The 16,843-nt window shown below is 33.9% G+C and overlaps 1 protein-coding gene across 2 annotated transcripts in view; it reads left to right on the forward strand.

Moving 5' to 3' along the window:
* Positions 1–2,281: 2,281 nt before the first annotated feature.
* The window catches only part of LOC149410558 (uncharacterized), a 100,143-nt gene continuing 85,581 nt past the window's right edge, over positions 2,282–16,843 (forward strand). For both annotated transcript variants that reach the window (XM_089648168.1, XM_089648169.1), the window contains exon 1: positions 2,282–6,004. In XM_089648168.1, the coding sequence (XP_089504294.1) occupies positions 3,002–6,004 (3,003 nt within the window). In that variant the 5' untranslated portion in view covers positions 2,282–3,001. The remainder of the gene's footprint in view (positions 6,005–16,843) is intronic.

Raw genomic sequence — 16,843 nt, forward strand, 5'->3', positions numbered from 1 at the left:
ATAATGCGACCCTCTGTCCCAGCATTTTATTTTTTATTATTTTAAATTCACAAATACAGTTATACATAACCACTAATAAATATACATTTTATTAAGTAATAATCGCATTTTTGAACTGTGGAATATTTAATTGGAAAATATCTCATCAGGGGACAGGTAATTTAGCAACAGAATCATTTTTCCGAGCGGCATTACTAATTGTAAGTTTTAGTAGTTTTGCATTTTGGAACGACAAAGGTTCTGTGTCTGCGCGCTCTTGTGTAATTGTCGGGGACATAAAACTCAATTTTTTCTATTATATCGGGAATACAGATGTTACCGTTTAGAAGTTTATATGCTGTTGTCAGCAAAGCAGTTTTCCTTCTATCGGTGAGGCTATTAATACCCAGTCTGCCGGACAAAAAGGCTGATGGATATAACCAGGTATAATATCCGAAGTCTCTAAGATATAAATATCTCAGAAACTTCTTTTGTACTTTCTCTATCATTTGTGAGTAAGTTAAATCCATTGGTCCCCATATTACAGAACCACTTTCCAAAATGCTACCTACTAAACTATAGTATAGCACACGCATCGCGGCCGAGCTGCAAAAATGTCTGGAGTTGCTTAGTACAAATCCTAGCATTCTTAAAGCTTTGTTGCATATCGTTTCTAAGTGGACGTGAAATGTTAGGTGCGTATCAAATGAGATTATACTCTGCTTCATCCCCTCTTATTCATACAACATAGAATTAATGAGAAAAAGGATGTTAAACCTGAATAAAAAGACAAAATTACCAAATATGGCCTAGAAACTATTCTCCAAAAATAGGTTTGCCACGCCTCGAAGAAAATTTACAAAAATAAATAATATTAGAAATCGTTTATCCACTATCCCACCTCTTCACAGGGATTATGTGTGATGCCGCCGGTGATGGTGCGAAGGGTTCGAATTACTCCCAGTGCTTACTGTCTCTCGTCGGGAGTGCCTTTCAGGTGCCCGTGTCTTGTCAGAAACTGTAGAAGTTGTTCATGCCGTGTAATTATGTACTGTTTTGTTTTGTGTAGGGACCGTTGGGGCATTTAGAATCATCTTATAGTAGCTTCATCTTTTAAAAAAGTAGACCCATCTGGTCCTTAAAACGGTTTGGAAAAGTGGTGGGTGCTGTCGACTGTTCATACTTATATTTAATATCTAATTATGATACAATAAAACAGGTATCTAGTTAAAGTTTTTGACAGCTTTTGGTGCAAGATATGAAGTTAAACAATATAAAAAAACCCTTTATTGCAAAGAAAAACTTGTTCGATTTAGGCCTGTGACAGACCACGCTTTTTTCTCATGGCTTGGCCTATTTCAGCATATCGTTTGCCCACGCCCACCATTTGCCTTCACACATTTCCATTGAGAGATATGCTGAAATAGGCAAGTCATGAGAGTATAGTGCAAGTGTGTCAGCGAGTCGTAAAAACGACACATTCCCATGAGATAAATGTTTCTCGACTATGCACCGGTGCCGAAGGAATAAATGATACTAGTTCCTCGGAGCATCTTTCATTGAAATAAGATAGAACCGTTCCCACGTGACGCCTGTGGTCTAAAGATTGCAATCCGTTTGTTATATATTTTCTACGAACCTTGGATATTTTCAAAGAAATGAACTATGTAATCCTGAATGATCTGAAAAAGAGACCTTATTGTAACTAACTAACCATCACGTCATTTCCTCGAGGGGTTAGCACATAGGATGGACCGCCTCGAAACTTTGTCTTCACACACTCCTTGCTTCATTCACAGTCATGCATTTTCTCATCCAAACATTCTTATTCTGTTATTCTGACTCTTTCCATTACCTGACTTTGACTTAAGCATAAAGTTTAATGGTAATATGGTAATATTGTACTATTATAAAATTATAATAGTACAATATTTCACTTATATTTTAAGTTATGATAGAAATGTATCATAACTTAATCAGAATTTTCAAAAATTTTAAATTACAACTACCTACCTTATCAATATTATAATTTCACTAAAGACCTCTGAAATTGAGAAGAAATCATATTTTTCTATATTGACAAAATAGCGGGTATTATTTTTATCTAGTTATTATCTTTTCAGCTGAAAATTTAGCATTTTTTATCTGATAAAAATTATATTATCAATTCAAATCATAAACCGCTTTAAAGAGACAAAGATAAGAGCTATTTTAGCATAGCCGATTAGAAAATTTGGGTCAGTTCCTAGCAGCACGTATCCAAGATGGCGCCCAATTATTTTCGTCAAGAAAACAACGGAGCACAATCTGTCACTCGCACTTGGCAGTTGGCACGAAAAGTAAATTTATCAACGGTCGTAAACGGACACGGTTGTTTTCAATCTGAAAACAGTTAGTTTATTGTGCAGTCGTCTAGTTGAGTTCGTTAGTTATCATTAATAATAAGTCTCATAATAGTGGAAATAGCATAATATATAATATGCACCTGTTCGTTCTCGCATGAATACATCCATACATCTGTGTTTATAATTGCACCGGACGCAAGTATGTGATATTGCATGCAACAGGTTTCTAGTTTCTTGTTCGATCTTTCATTCATCGTATTTTTACTACAACTGTTTTAGTCGCTTGTTCAATTTGTGCCAGTCCGCTTGCCGAAAAAAGTGGTTGGTTCTAGTGATAAATAGGCGATTGTCTTCCGGATCGAAATGTCGGGAGTTTTAATACAACAAATATCCCTGCAATATTGTGTTCACTATTTCAAGTCGGGAATTGTTGCTTTGTGTATTGTGTAGTTAGTGAAAAGTGAAAACAATCCTTAATTTTTTAACATTATCTGTTATGCATGACGTTTTTCCTAACTACAGTATGTTTTTGCTTGTAGATGAATTGCAGTATTTTCCCAGAAATAATGACTAACCAAGTGCCTAATAATAAATAATATAACGCCATATTATACTAATCCAAATAATACTGAGTGTTTGATTGAGGTTTTGTGTTTCACTAAAAAAATATCCCCAACATGATGCCATCAAGTTTAACCCACAATAATAATAGTAACCGAGTGAAAAATATTCGAAGTAAATTTGAAGTTTTGAGTGAACCGCCGAAGATTACTCTGAAGAATAAATTCGAAGTTTCAAGCATTGAACAGCCTAAAAATGTCAAAATTGTCAGATTACAAAATACAACCACAGTTCCTATAAATTTAACAAAAGACAAACATGTTTATTTACCTAAACTTCAATTGTGCAAAATTAACAGTGCTCCAAGTGCAAAATTCTCAACAAGCAATGTTCTAAATTCAAAAGATAAATTTGGTCCTCCCTGTAATTTTGGAAATCGAAAACGTCTCAAAGAAAATGTTGGTGTTAATGATGAAAGTCAAAATTCAAGCCACCGTACAGCAGAATCTCAGCCTAATTTTTTAGATGAACCCAAAATGCCAAATAGTCAAAATTTAATGACAGATGTTGATGATAATGCTGAAAGTGAAGATGCGGGAAAGGAAAATATGTCTAAAAATGAAGATTTCAGAGCTTTGACTCGACAATTTAGTGATCCCACGAAGAAATTGCACAGGAGCCCAGCATTTCGTTGTGATCGAAGCGAAAAGATCCGGGATTCTAGAAAAAACAGTTTCAACAGTGATTGCTCTGATCATTCTCCACTACCTTCGGAAACTGATCGCTGCAAATTGAGCAAAGACAAACTCAAAATCCTTGGTTTGTTGCTCGAAGAGAAGATGAAACAAGACAGCTTCGAGTTTTCAAAGCCTAAAAGGATAAATAAACCAGATGAGAATGGTGTCCCTGTCAACAATCCAATTGATCCACAAACATTAGATAATGTTTACCCAGGTGGTGTTAAGAATGTTGATGCTTTGAGTAGCGAAGCTGTTCATTCTGATCAAATTCCCAAACACATTTTGGACCAGTACGCTCAAGTTATCAAACCAAAAAATAAAATTGTCAAAAAGGCTGCTGTCAAAACTGACGCAGTTTTCTCTGATAGCGGAGTCAGCTCTGAAAGTGAGAATCTAATTTCTGATGATCTGGAAGAAACTCCAGTTGTTTCAAAGAAAACAAACAGTTTTAACTCAATTCGGAGTAACTTTGAAGTTGCAAATACTCAAAATAAAGAGGATATTCTTTCAAATCGACGGAAAGTGCTGAAACGAAGTGTCGATGATGAATACAACCAATATTTCGATGAGAAATCGAGCTCTGAACGGTTGCTAGAAAATACTGAATCATCAACAGGCAGTACGATTATTGGTATCGCAAATAATTCAACTGAAGAATCATTGACTACCAGTTTGCCTATTGAAGGTGGTGATAAAAACTCCCTTACAGACACTTTGAAGAAAGTGCTCAAACAGCCATTGCCTCCGGGCCCACCTCCCAAGAAACCGCCGAGAACTTTTGCCATGTTGTCCCCTGACCAAGCGTCTACTTCTAAGTCTCCAGATATACGCTTCGATTTTGAAACGGCAAAAAGAAAATTAAGAGACCTAAAAGTTAAAAGCACAAAGCAGCATCGGACCAAAGAAGAATCCAAATTGATGCTGGCCAAGCTAGAAAATGCTCTCCGTAAACACGAAAGCAGCGGAAAAATCATGTCTCCACGTCCAATCAAAAAATTCAACGATTCTAATTCTGTTTCAATTGATACAGACACCTCTTTGAACGATTCAAATGGAAGTTCTATATCTACTTCAAAACCAAGGGAGTCGCCCACGAAATTTGACAAGTCCCCAAATACTTTGAGCGATTCTAAACCTAAGGACGTGCATTACATGTGCACGGAGATACTAGATTTGCATTTCCCCGAGCAAGGAAACATGCTCAACTCGAGCAATGCCAGTTTGAATTCATCGGAAGGTTTACATACTTCAAATTCATTTGCAAAGTGCTTGAATTCTCTGAATTGCACAAGCAATAATAGTCTAGGCAAAAATACTTCAGGGCAGAATTACACAAAACTTGGCTCTTTTGGAAATAATTCAAATAGAAACTCTATGACGAGCATGTGTTGTTCGTGCAATTTTGAAGCTAAATCTTTGAGGAGTAGTGTCGAAGATATAACTAGCCCCAACGTGAGACTGAGCACATTTATGCCAACTCCAAATAAGACTAACGAGGGTTTAAATAGTTTGCACAATTTCTGCGAGGCTTGCAAACAAAACCCTGGAACCCACCAATTCACATGCCATATTAATAATTGCTCTACGCCTGATGTAAAACAACCCGAAGAATCAAAGTCTACTTTTTTTGTAGATAGAAAAGCGTTCAGTCGTAACTCCGATACAAAATCACAATACGGTGTTTTGAAAAAGTGCAAATCTCAAGAACACATCTACGCTGAGCCTTATGAGTTTCAACGCTTGAGACACGAACAAGAAATCCGTCCAAATGTAAGCCCGCCGAATAGAGCCAGCTTTGAAATTAAACCTGTATTGTTACGAAGTGGTACGCAGCTGGAAGATGGGTTTGGTAGAGCGAGAGATCCAGATTTCACCAAGATCATTACCAACCCTCCCGTTCAACAGAATAAGGATATCTTTGGAAATCCACGACGGCTATCTTCATCGAATTACAACTTTGAACAAGTTGATATTCCGGACAAGCAATCATCGGAATATGCAAGCACAAGTCTTAAAAGTTTCCAGTCTGATTCCAACAAAGACTACACTGTGAGAGATTACAAGACTTTAGAAATAAATAGAAGAAGTAAAGAATTTAATAAAACTTCTACAGAATCCAACAGAAGAAGTTCTTGTGATTCCGGCAATAAGAATTCTACTCTTCAAAACTCTGGTTCTAAAGTCAAGGATATGCTGATGAGGCTTGAAGGAGGAAGAAGCAGTCTTAGAATTGTCCGGAAGAAGGACAGCGATGAAACGACATTCTCAACGGGGAGGAAATTTCATCATCGTGAAATGAGTTCATCGCATCGGGACAACAATCATCGTGCCGATGAAATCAAGAACGATGAAGCAATCGAGAGGAGATCGAGCTATTTGGTAAGCATATTATTTCAATAATACTGTTCCTTTTTTTAATCATAAACAAACTCTATTCCACTTTATAATTCCAGTTGTTGGATATTATTATCTTGACTGCTTATAAATTTTGCCTTGTACTGTGGGATATATTATGTAGTTTGATTTTTTTTTTTATATTGTCTACTTGAACTGATTGGGCAAATTTTTGTAGAAAACAGTCAATGATTTGCTTTTTTCAGGGTAATAAACAATAATTGATTTTGTAAAGCTTGCAATAATGTTTTTATGTTTTCTGCAATTACCTACCTGCAACATTGAAAATAATGATCTCTAAAATGTCTCGAAAGTCTAGTTGATAGTTCATTGAAGAGTTATTCAGAGGTAAATGAGTTGGTAGTATCGACTAGCATTCCCATTCAAAACATGATGGTGCTAAGTGAAAAGAGAAAGAGAGCTTTATAATATTATTATATCCGTCATAACCACGTTTAAAATTAAATATTTAACTAATTTATTGATTCAGCCTTAAAATAAAAAAAAAAAAAAATTAGGTAGATATTTCTGCCATTACTCTGTTAAGTTAGAATGAATCATTTCATGACAGATGAATTACACCTTGCTCCAGAGTAAAACTTACTCTCAGTGGAGAATCCAGGCCGCTCGCATCGCCGTCGATAGTTCATACATTGGTCGACATACTTATTCTTGAGCCTCGTCGAAGGTACATACTTACATACGACAAACGTCAAAAGTCATTCCACTCGAACAACGAGTGGGTCGAACCACTCGCTGTTCGAGTGTAATGACTTCGTCGAGAATCGAGGCCCTGGTGAGAGACTCACTCGAATTGAAATGTTGCTTGAAACGAATTTAGATATGTTTAGTGATCAGATTAGAATTGCAAGGTGCTCCCACCCTTTCTACCACCCCTTACATCACTAGCCTCATAAACTTATTTCAATTGGGGATGCCGTAGTTCCACTGGCTCCGGGCATTTGTTTGGTATAACATGAAAATCCAGTGCGACGTAATTCACTTATTTTATCGTACTACTTACTACTAAAGCAGACTGACCATGACCGCACGCGTACAGTGCCTTCAAATTTACTACACATTTTATTTGTCATTAAATCCATCGGCTAAATACAGGCGTGTCGTGTAAACCAGGCATAATTATTATTAGTAATTGAAGTACGTCAAGACACCAACCATGTGTTTTTTGCATCGCTATATCAATTCTAGATATGTCGTGTTTTACAAATTCGGTCGAATTATTCGGCCCACCAATGAGTAATTTCATAACCAAACTCCCCATCTAATTCCATCGTCTCGCTTCGAAAGCAAAATACATTGGAACCAATAATTTTGGTTTCGGTGTCATTTTTTAACGTCCACACGCCCTGTCTAGACTTTGTTGGACGGTATTTTTGTTTTGTTTTGTAAAATTTTGATTTCGTTTCTGTGAACGTTGTACTTATAAATAATGTTTCATTGTTATCTTTTATTGTGATTTTGTGATTGAGTGCAAATTATCAATTTATTGTCAAAATACACATTGGTTCTGGACCTTTATAATAGTATGCCAAGAAATTCACCGTGGACTTGCTAGTAACTGACTTGCAACTCGCTGCATTTGCCCCGATTGTATGGTATTTTGATCCTTGAAAAATGCTCCTAGAACCCTAAATTAAATGTTATTCGCTTGGCAAGAAAATAATTTACTCTTATTCTAGCTTGTAATTTTGTCACTTGCAAACATTGATTTTTATCTATTAAAAAGCGCGTCGCAAGTACCGTATCAAATGTATAATTTTTAATTTTCACATGTCACGGTTCTGTATTTAATTACACAAAAATTCTCGTATGACTTATTTTTATTGTGAAGATCCCTTATTTTGATGGAAATTTGATAAAACTCGATATAATTTTCGTATTTTAACATTTATCTGAATATAAGTAACTATGCTGGGGAAACCTCAAAGGATAGTTTTATACTATTTTTATTAATATATAAACCCATTATCTGGTAAGTCGTTACAATTTACAAAAACATCATTTTGCAAAAAAACAAGCAATTAATTACGAAAATAGTGTCAGCCGGCGCATGGTGTGCTGCTCGCCATTTTAGTTGACAAACTAAGGGTTAATTTTTTTTAGATAGATATGATGGTAAACGTAAAAACAAATTAGTAAAATGTAGTGTTATTGAAGTTTAAATTTAACCACAACCATCAATAAACATGATGGTAGGTACCCACGTATAAAAATAATAAATTGTATATCGCCGTTTTTGTGAAAAATCATTGCAAGGGCGCAGAATCGCCTGTACAATAGGGTGTATCGATTTTTAACTTTTTTTTGTTTTCCAGAGACCTAAACATTTTTTTAAAAATCCAAAACTTTTTGTGGTAAGTTGTGGTACCTAGTAGCAACTTTTTTTCAACTTGGAATTTGAAAACAAAAAAAAAATTAAAAATCGATACACCCTACTGTACAAACGATAATAATCACAAATGCTGTAAAACGAATGGGCATAATCATTGTAGCATGATAAAATAATAATAATGGCTTGTCATTTCCACTGGTATTTCGATGTGAGATTGCTCGGAGCAACTTTCCAATGTATAATTATTATTAATTGATATCTCGCTCTCTACAGCTTTCTACCGACGAGAGACGAATACCTACATAATAGACACGGTAACCAGATGGACATGCAATATTAATTAATCAACAAATGGACTTCTAACCAGCGATGTCATTTAATTTCCGGAACCACTACTACACACCAATATATTTATTATTTATTTCTATTATTTTAGTTACAAAAAACATTTATTTCACTTTCAAATTTCAACCATGCATCCAATGCCTCTGTATCAATCAAAAATACAAATTTCGGTTGTGTGTCGGTTTGTGACTATGGTTCATGAAATTGTAAATTTTCATTTGAAAAATTCAGACAAGTTGTGATAGGCAGTGGTAGGTACCACTAATATAATATTGTAACAGATAATTATTTTCTTTTTCAAAATTGAAATTATATCCCGTGATTTTTCAAGGATATGCGCTTGTTATATTATAATTTTACTACACATTATATTATATTATGTATTTAAATCTGCGTATAAATAAATATCCAGCAGTATAAACAAATAAATATCCCTTATATTAATATTTAGGAGTATCTTGTAGGAGCGATTACATTTTTTTCTTTTACTTACTGTGAATTACTTTTATTTGCTTGTAAATTACGTATTACCAACCTGTTCTATTAATTCATATTATTTTTATGCCATCTGCAGTTTTTAAATTGGTTTATTTATTTTTTCTCTTTTCTTATATTATGTACATCTAAATGGAAAATTATTTGTACCTTATATAATTTTATTTTTTATGTTTTTGGTTATTTATTTTTATTGTTGTTGTATTAAAGATAAAAACCTTTTGTTGGCACTGTCTCATGTAAAGTCCATAAGGGCGCATAAATTAATAAATATATACATTATTTTGGTTAAAAAGGAGATGGGGAGTGGAAGGCGGTGAAGTACCTGGCTATTCAGATCGGTCATCGAACACGGCTAAAACCATTTCAAGCAACGTTTGAGGTACTTAGCCGTTCGTCCACGGACGTAGTCAATTATAAGAAGTTATTGATTCATCCAAAAATATTTCGGTTTTCTGTATATTAGATTGATATTGCTTCCAGAAATCATATTATATTTTTCTAATTGAAAAATATGGACATCGATGTAGTTGTAAATGTTTTATTCTATTTATCGGGACATAATATTATGAATAATATCCTGTTACTATTGAGGAAAATTTAACAATAACCAAACATATCCGAGGAACACAGAAGAAGAACAAGACAAAAGTAACATTTTTCTGCAACACATACACATACAGAACCAACTATCAGACACACTCACTGTCCGATAGGAAGCATGATCTGGGCAACGAGTTTCGGGGTACTATTGATATATTTACTGACTCCTTTTATAGAATTAAGCGTAATCTATACCAGCACTTGGCCGACTCCGTTTACTTAATGCTTATTCTAGTAGCGTAGGTAATGTTGTTTTAGTGATTTGTCTTACTGTGTTTTTTTTTTAACTTTCTATTTCATTTTAAGCAACTGTTACATGTTTGACTAATATTTTTTCATATTAATCAGTTTTACATGACTTCATGCTTTAAAAAATTTAGAAGTGAAACATCTTTCATCGCGCCTGGGAGGTAAAACCGACTCTTTCGTAGTAAGCGTGGCAAGACGAGACAACGCTCTTGCGCGGAAAAGGGATGACACTTTTGCACGGAATGTTGCTTCATTCGGCCAGCCTCGTGCTTCGTGACTCTTTCCGTCCGGCCGCCAAAACTCTGTGCCGTATATTTGCTTCTATTCTCACTGAAATGGGCAATGGATCTATCTACGGGTTGTTCCACAGAATTTTAACAATTCATCAAATTTAAAAGTCGATTTTTAAGTTCTGTTAGATCATTACTGGGCAGTTGTGCCACAAAATTTAAATGCTCACAATGTTGATGAATTTTTAATTTGTAATTTAATAAAAATATTCATTTCGCGTGTTGAAAATCTTAAATCTCCGAAATTTCTTCACCGATTGCTTTGTATTATTGACACATATACCTATATTATATATATACATATATATATATGTCCCCTGTGGCAGGTTCCAACAGGCTTTTTTGAGAAACAGCGCCATCTGTTGGACAATCATGCTTTTTTTAAAACAGCGCCATCATATGGACGTTCTTTCATGATCGTAAAATCAACACACGCTATTGTTTCTCTATCTGCACAGACAGACTGAGTCACAGCAACGCGTGTCGGGGTTAACACAGCTAGTTCAAAATACATGAATTTGTGTTCGGTAATATTTTTTTATGACATTGAAATTCAAAAAAAAGTCCTTACGTAAAGTACGCTAATTTATTATTTTTGCTTTCACAATTTTATTAAAGTTGTCGATCACTTTAAATAACGAACGTAGGCGATAAGGAAAACATCACTGATTCCCTGTTTTACGACTGTGATCATAGATAATAGATAAAACAAGGGAGATGGGCAACCGTCATTGGTATGAACCATTATTAGTATGAAACCGCGCGCACTACGCTTGTCGCCAACATCGTTCACCCATACTACTGCTGCTATATTTCTACACAGAGCGGCGTCCCAACTTTGTCTTTACCTACGCACTAAATGCATAACTTTGATTGCATAGCCTTTGCTTGCAGTTTGAACATAGGTCTGCGACAGCCGGCACGCTTCCATGCCATATTTCCGTATGTTTACATTTGTCTATTGCATTTACCCTGATTTATAGCAGTGCCTAATTACACTGGCAGAGTAAGGATGATATTAGACTGAATGCTGTAGAAAAAAATGATCCCCACGGCACCTAATGATTATTAGCAATTCGTAAATTTTTTTATCAACTTAATTAATTTTGCACGATTATCTCAAGAGGAAAGATTTGATTTATTTATCTGGTATGATATCTATTAATTATGTGCCAATAACCGATATGTTTCATTGACGAGAAATTCGCTAGGTAAGCCCTCAAAATAGTGTAGTTTTTTTTTTAATGTGTTTATTCAGTTTTTTTTTATTTGTACAATATTTTATCTTACTTAAATCCTACAAAACTGATCAATCAGTTTAATTGTAAGAAATTTCTCACTTTTCCTATTTATTAGCTTATAATAATATATTTAATCTCAACTAGATATCTTGGTGGATAATACATAATATTTACTTAATAGTATATATCTAATATAAAAATACTTACTAATTATTATAATGTTTATGATCATAATGTACGATAGTAATTGTTTTATTTTTAACAATGGTTAACAGTTCTAGGTATTTTTTACAATATTATTTGTTTTTTGATATTATTTGGTTTTCACAGATCTAGGTATTTATCCTCAATATTTTAGGTCGGTGCAGTTTTCGACGTTTTGATTTTAAATATGGACTTCCTCAATTGGAGTAAGTTGTAAAACTGAAGGGAAGAAGATGGTGTGGAAGTAATTAGCTATTTCGATCCGGTCACTAAACACGGCTAAAGCCATTTCAAGCATTTTTGGTTCTGAATAGTGGTCGTTCACCAGAGCGATGCTGAGAGTATCCAATAATCATTCCATTACGCTTTGGTTCGTTCAGACAGCCACGCCAACTGGCTTCAGTTCTATTCAAATGTAATTCTTTATCATGAGGTTGGTATTTTGTTTGATAGGTAACACAGACATAGGTAATATTCATATGTCTATGATAGGTAACAAATATGGTCATCTTCGAGTTGTACTCTTGGGTACCGTATTTTTTATTGTCGAATTGACTAACGGGACGCCATTAATGCTTTCAGTTTGCGTACAATACTATACAATGGTAATACAACCATCATAATATAATACGGGCATGTGCCTAATTTGTCGCTCGTTGGATCGTATAATTCAAGTTTTTTCAACGTCACTTCAACACCGATATAAAATATAGCAAAGATTTTATGTATTTGATTCATTTCAGCAGAAAGAGTAAGGAAAAACTTATTTCAGGTTCACAGACACGCCCACAAATCACTTCTATCGGTTTATTACTTCGGTGGGTTAGAGTTCAGTGATGTGAAAGACGTTTTATAAAATAATAATGTTGGAACCATAAAATTAACCAGGCTTTAGGGATGTAGGGTGTGAAGTGGAGAAAAATGAGTGTGGCTTTTTTAAAATCAAAATACTGTTAAAAATGTGACTGCCTGACCATTTACTAACAAAATATTAGTCATTCAGAATATATCTGAATACTTGTTCAGGCAGGTGGCCCTGTCCGAATAAATATAATGGACGAGATGCGAAAATATTATTATTTTTAAGAACACGTGTTCTGACTTCCTCATAACATATTTTATTTTTCAATTCATTTGTTATAGGCCTCCAGTCCCGTTTTTAACAGGAAAACGAATAATTTGACCAGATTTTTCAACAAATTAACAATATTTCATATCAGTAAGTTTTCTCCGTGTAGACAGATTTTAGATATTACGGTTTTACTCTTTATATTTGACAAAAAATACGTAAATGATACATTATATGATAATTTGGTAATTGAATATCGTTCGAATATTGAACAATGTTACAAAAAAGCATGTTTATCATTGTTCATGCATTGTTGTGAACATTTTTAAGTATCCGTTTTATGTAAAATTTTCTACCAGTAATAAATTTAAATAATTAAAAAAAATATTGATTAAGGATCAAAAAGTCTTGATAATATTTTGAAAAAGTTAATTAAATTTCGTATGTAGAAATAAGTGATGGAGTTTTTTTAAACCCCACCTCACCAATGACTTCGGTTTTTTCGCGTTACGGATGCCGGGTTAAAGCCGGTTGCAGACCAAAAGCTAAGCTATGGTGGAGCTAAACTAAGTCAGCTAAGCTAAGCCAGCTATAGCTAAACTAGAAATTTGTTCGCGTGCACATCAACAACTAAGCGAAAGACTCGACAACACTGGACAACACTAACGAAAGGAGCCAAAAGGGAGCGCGAGGGGTGAGGCGGGCGAGCCAGCTTAGCTCAGTTAGCATCGGCCGGCATACACAACTAACTTAGCTTCGCATATTTCGGGTAGTTCACATAGCTTAGCTTACATAGTTTGCGGTCTGCACACAAGTATGGAGAATCACCTCAGCTACGCGAGCTAAGCTAAACTAACTTAGCTTAGCTCTTGGTCTGCAACCCGCTTAATAATCATCATAGCAAGCTAGTGCACTACAAAAACACACAAATAAAAATGTTGTTATATCGGAATTTGAGTTCTTTCCGCTATACTGATATTTAGACTGTCCTAACCACTGAGTTTTTTGCAGAAACGCTCACAACTGGTGTGTACCTCTTTTTGTTGTTGTTTTTGACTTACGTATTGCATTCACACAGAAATAAAATAGTTATGAGCCATTTGTGTTTTTATTATGTTATGAGTTTTTATATTGTTGTTATGAGTTTTTTTGCGGAAACGCTCACAACTGCTGTGTACCACTTTTTGTTGTTGTTTTTGACTTACGTATTGCATTCACACAGAAATAAAATAGTTATGAGCCATTTGTGTTTTTATTATGTTATGAGTTTTTATATTGTTGTTATGAGTTTTTTTGCGGAAACGCTCACAACTGCTGTGTACCTCTTTTTGTTGTTGTTTTTGACTTACGTATTGCATTCACACAGAAATAAAATAGTTATGAGCCATTTGTGTTTTTATTATGTTATGAGTTTTTATATTGTTGTTATGAGTTTTTTTGCGGAAACGCTCACAACTGCGGTGTACCTCTTTTTGTTGTTTTTTTTTTTACTTACGTATTGCATTCACACAGAAATAAAATAGTTATGACCCATTTAAAAAAAAATCTAACCACTCTACATTAAAAAATATATATTTTTTTTAATATTAGTTTTTTGAAAAATATTTGTTTTTTGAAAAATATTAGTTTTTTTGAAAAATATTATTTTCTTGAAAAAATATTTTTTTGTATTTTTAAAGGTTTGGCGTCGTATTCTCTATAGCACAAGCTAATGTTCTGTTTTCCAATTCATTGCTAATATTAACAACTTTATCTCACAAACATAAGAATAAATACAGTATTGTACCATTATCTTGAATGATTTATTGACAGTTTGCTTGCATTTTACAATATTATCGCTAATTTATAATTATTCATCGTATTGGCCAATTGAAAATGATAATTTCATTTGAATCGTTGGTCTTGTGCGATAGAGTTTCATTTAATTTAACAATTTAGTTGCCAATAATATATTCTGTATCTCTTTTCAGCACAAATGTCAAAATCAACGGTATTAAACATGCAAGGTTCGTCGAACTCGATTTTTACGTTTAACAGTATTTTTCAATATATCTTTATCAAACGTGGAGAACGAGAACTTTATCAAAAATATAGAACAACAAATATCGCATATATTTATTTCATCAAACTATAAAGTAGAAAGATAAAAAGCCCTGGACAGAGCTTAAGTGCGATTTTGTATGAATCGTTATTACAGTACTTCTTTTCTTCAGTTTGCAATATTTTCTGTGTATTTCAATTGCGCAATATACGTCTTATTTTTCCGTAAAAACAACAATGTTTTAGAAATTAGATACCTAAAATTATCTTTCGGGTGTATTCATTTAAAATAAACGTTACTATTTCTAAATAATAAAATTTTAACATCAAACGTGAAAAATGTTGTCAAACACGCTAACCACATTTTTACTTAATTTTTCACTTCAATCGTAGAAAAATTGTGAGAACTCGTATTGCGAAAACACATTCGTTTTGTTTGGGGAATTTGTAAGAAAATTGTACCTTCACTTTTATCTCGTTCATATTATAAAAAATAAGAAATAATTTTTAAAGTTAAACCGACTGTTACGACAGCGACGCTAATTATGAATTATTCATTTTGGCTATTTTTAGGATTTTATTAATGACATACAGTAAAAATATTTGAGGCAACTGGAAAGAATTATTATTTCTCTCTCTAATTAATTTCTTAGAAAAAAAGATAAAAATACTTTTATAAAATATGGACGCCAGGTCATATATGACCGTAAAACGCTGGACAAAATCTAGGGTGAAGGGAAATTGTAGTGTATTGGCAGCCATCTTGTATGACTAACTTTTGAACTGATGTGTATGCAAAGTGGTGCGTAATGAACTAATATTATTTTATTTTTGTTAATGCAGTTATAGGCTTGTGATTTTTTGTGGTATTTGAAGAGACAAGCAATGTGAAATGTGATTAAAAAATTTCAATAGTTTTTGCCATTTTTCATACATATTCCCCCTCACCCCGCGGCTTCATATTGTTCTCGAATTGCTCTGAACAGGGCTTTTTAGTGGCGAAATGGTGAACTCTGACGATACGATATATACACAGCTTTTACTGTCTGGAATTTATAGATCAGCGCCACTAGTTTTGACTCGCAGCGTCATGTCATTACGATTCATTACCAATATTAGCTATAAAGACAAGACCGAACATTGTTTTTTCTCCATATTTTTCGATAAGAAAGAGGGTGTCGAATCTCTGGTGAATCCGGGCAGTTAGTACTTGCGGTTTAGGAATAACTTAGCAATATTTGAAAAATTTCTACTACCATCACTGTAAGCGGAAAATATTGCTCGAGCAATAATGGAGGACTTATCTAGCGGAGGAATTGAACCCGACGCGACGCCTAGGTGGGGGAACCCGTTTCACTCGTCAACTCGGCTACTAACATGTTTTAAAAATGATGACGAATTACATACTACTTTAAATTAAAAAAAAAAAACATTAATTTTAGCAATGGAGATCTATTACTACCGTACTTTTGAGACAATTTATTTAAGTAGTTTATTTAGTTAGTAGGTGTACCATCTTATTAAATTCCAGGGTCTTTACACAGTTGGAAAGTAATTCCCCAGACATATTAAATTCATCGGTGAATCATAGAATTGGAATACAAACATAATTACAACAGTAAGGAATACTAGCACACCAACTCCTGTAAGGAAAATCCAGTGATGACGCATGATGAAATAAATATTTATATATCAAATACTATGATATTCCTGTAAGTTCGCAGAAACATTGCTATTTTGATAGCTATTATTAATTTAATTATCTAAAGTTATTCTTCTTCCTAATAAACATGTTTTCTATTTGACACAACTAATAAACAACCATTTACCCTATAAAAATGTAAACACAATGTATACGAGGGTGGTCTGAAAAGTTTCCGACGTAACAATTAAACAAGAGTTTTTTCTTAAGTTTATTTCTTTTTCTACATAGTC

Source organism: Hesperophylax consimilis, chromosome 27, assembly GCF_061612785.1.
Source record: "Hesperophylax consimilis isolate HC1 chromosome 27, BYU_Hcon_1.0, whole genome shotgun sequence".
Classification (NCBI taxonomy): Eukaryota; Metazoa; Arthropoda; class Insecta; order Trichoptera; family Limnephilidae; genus Hesperophylax; species Hesperophylax consimilis.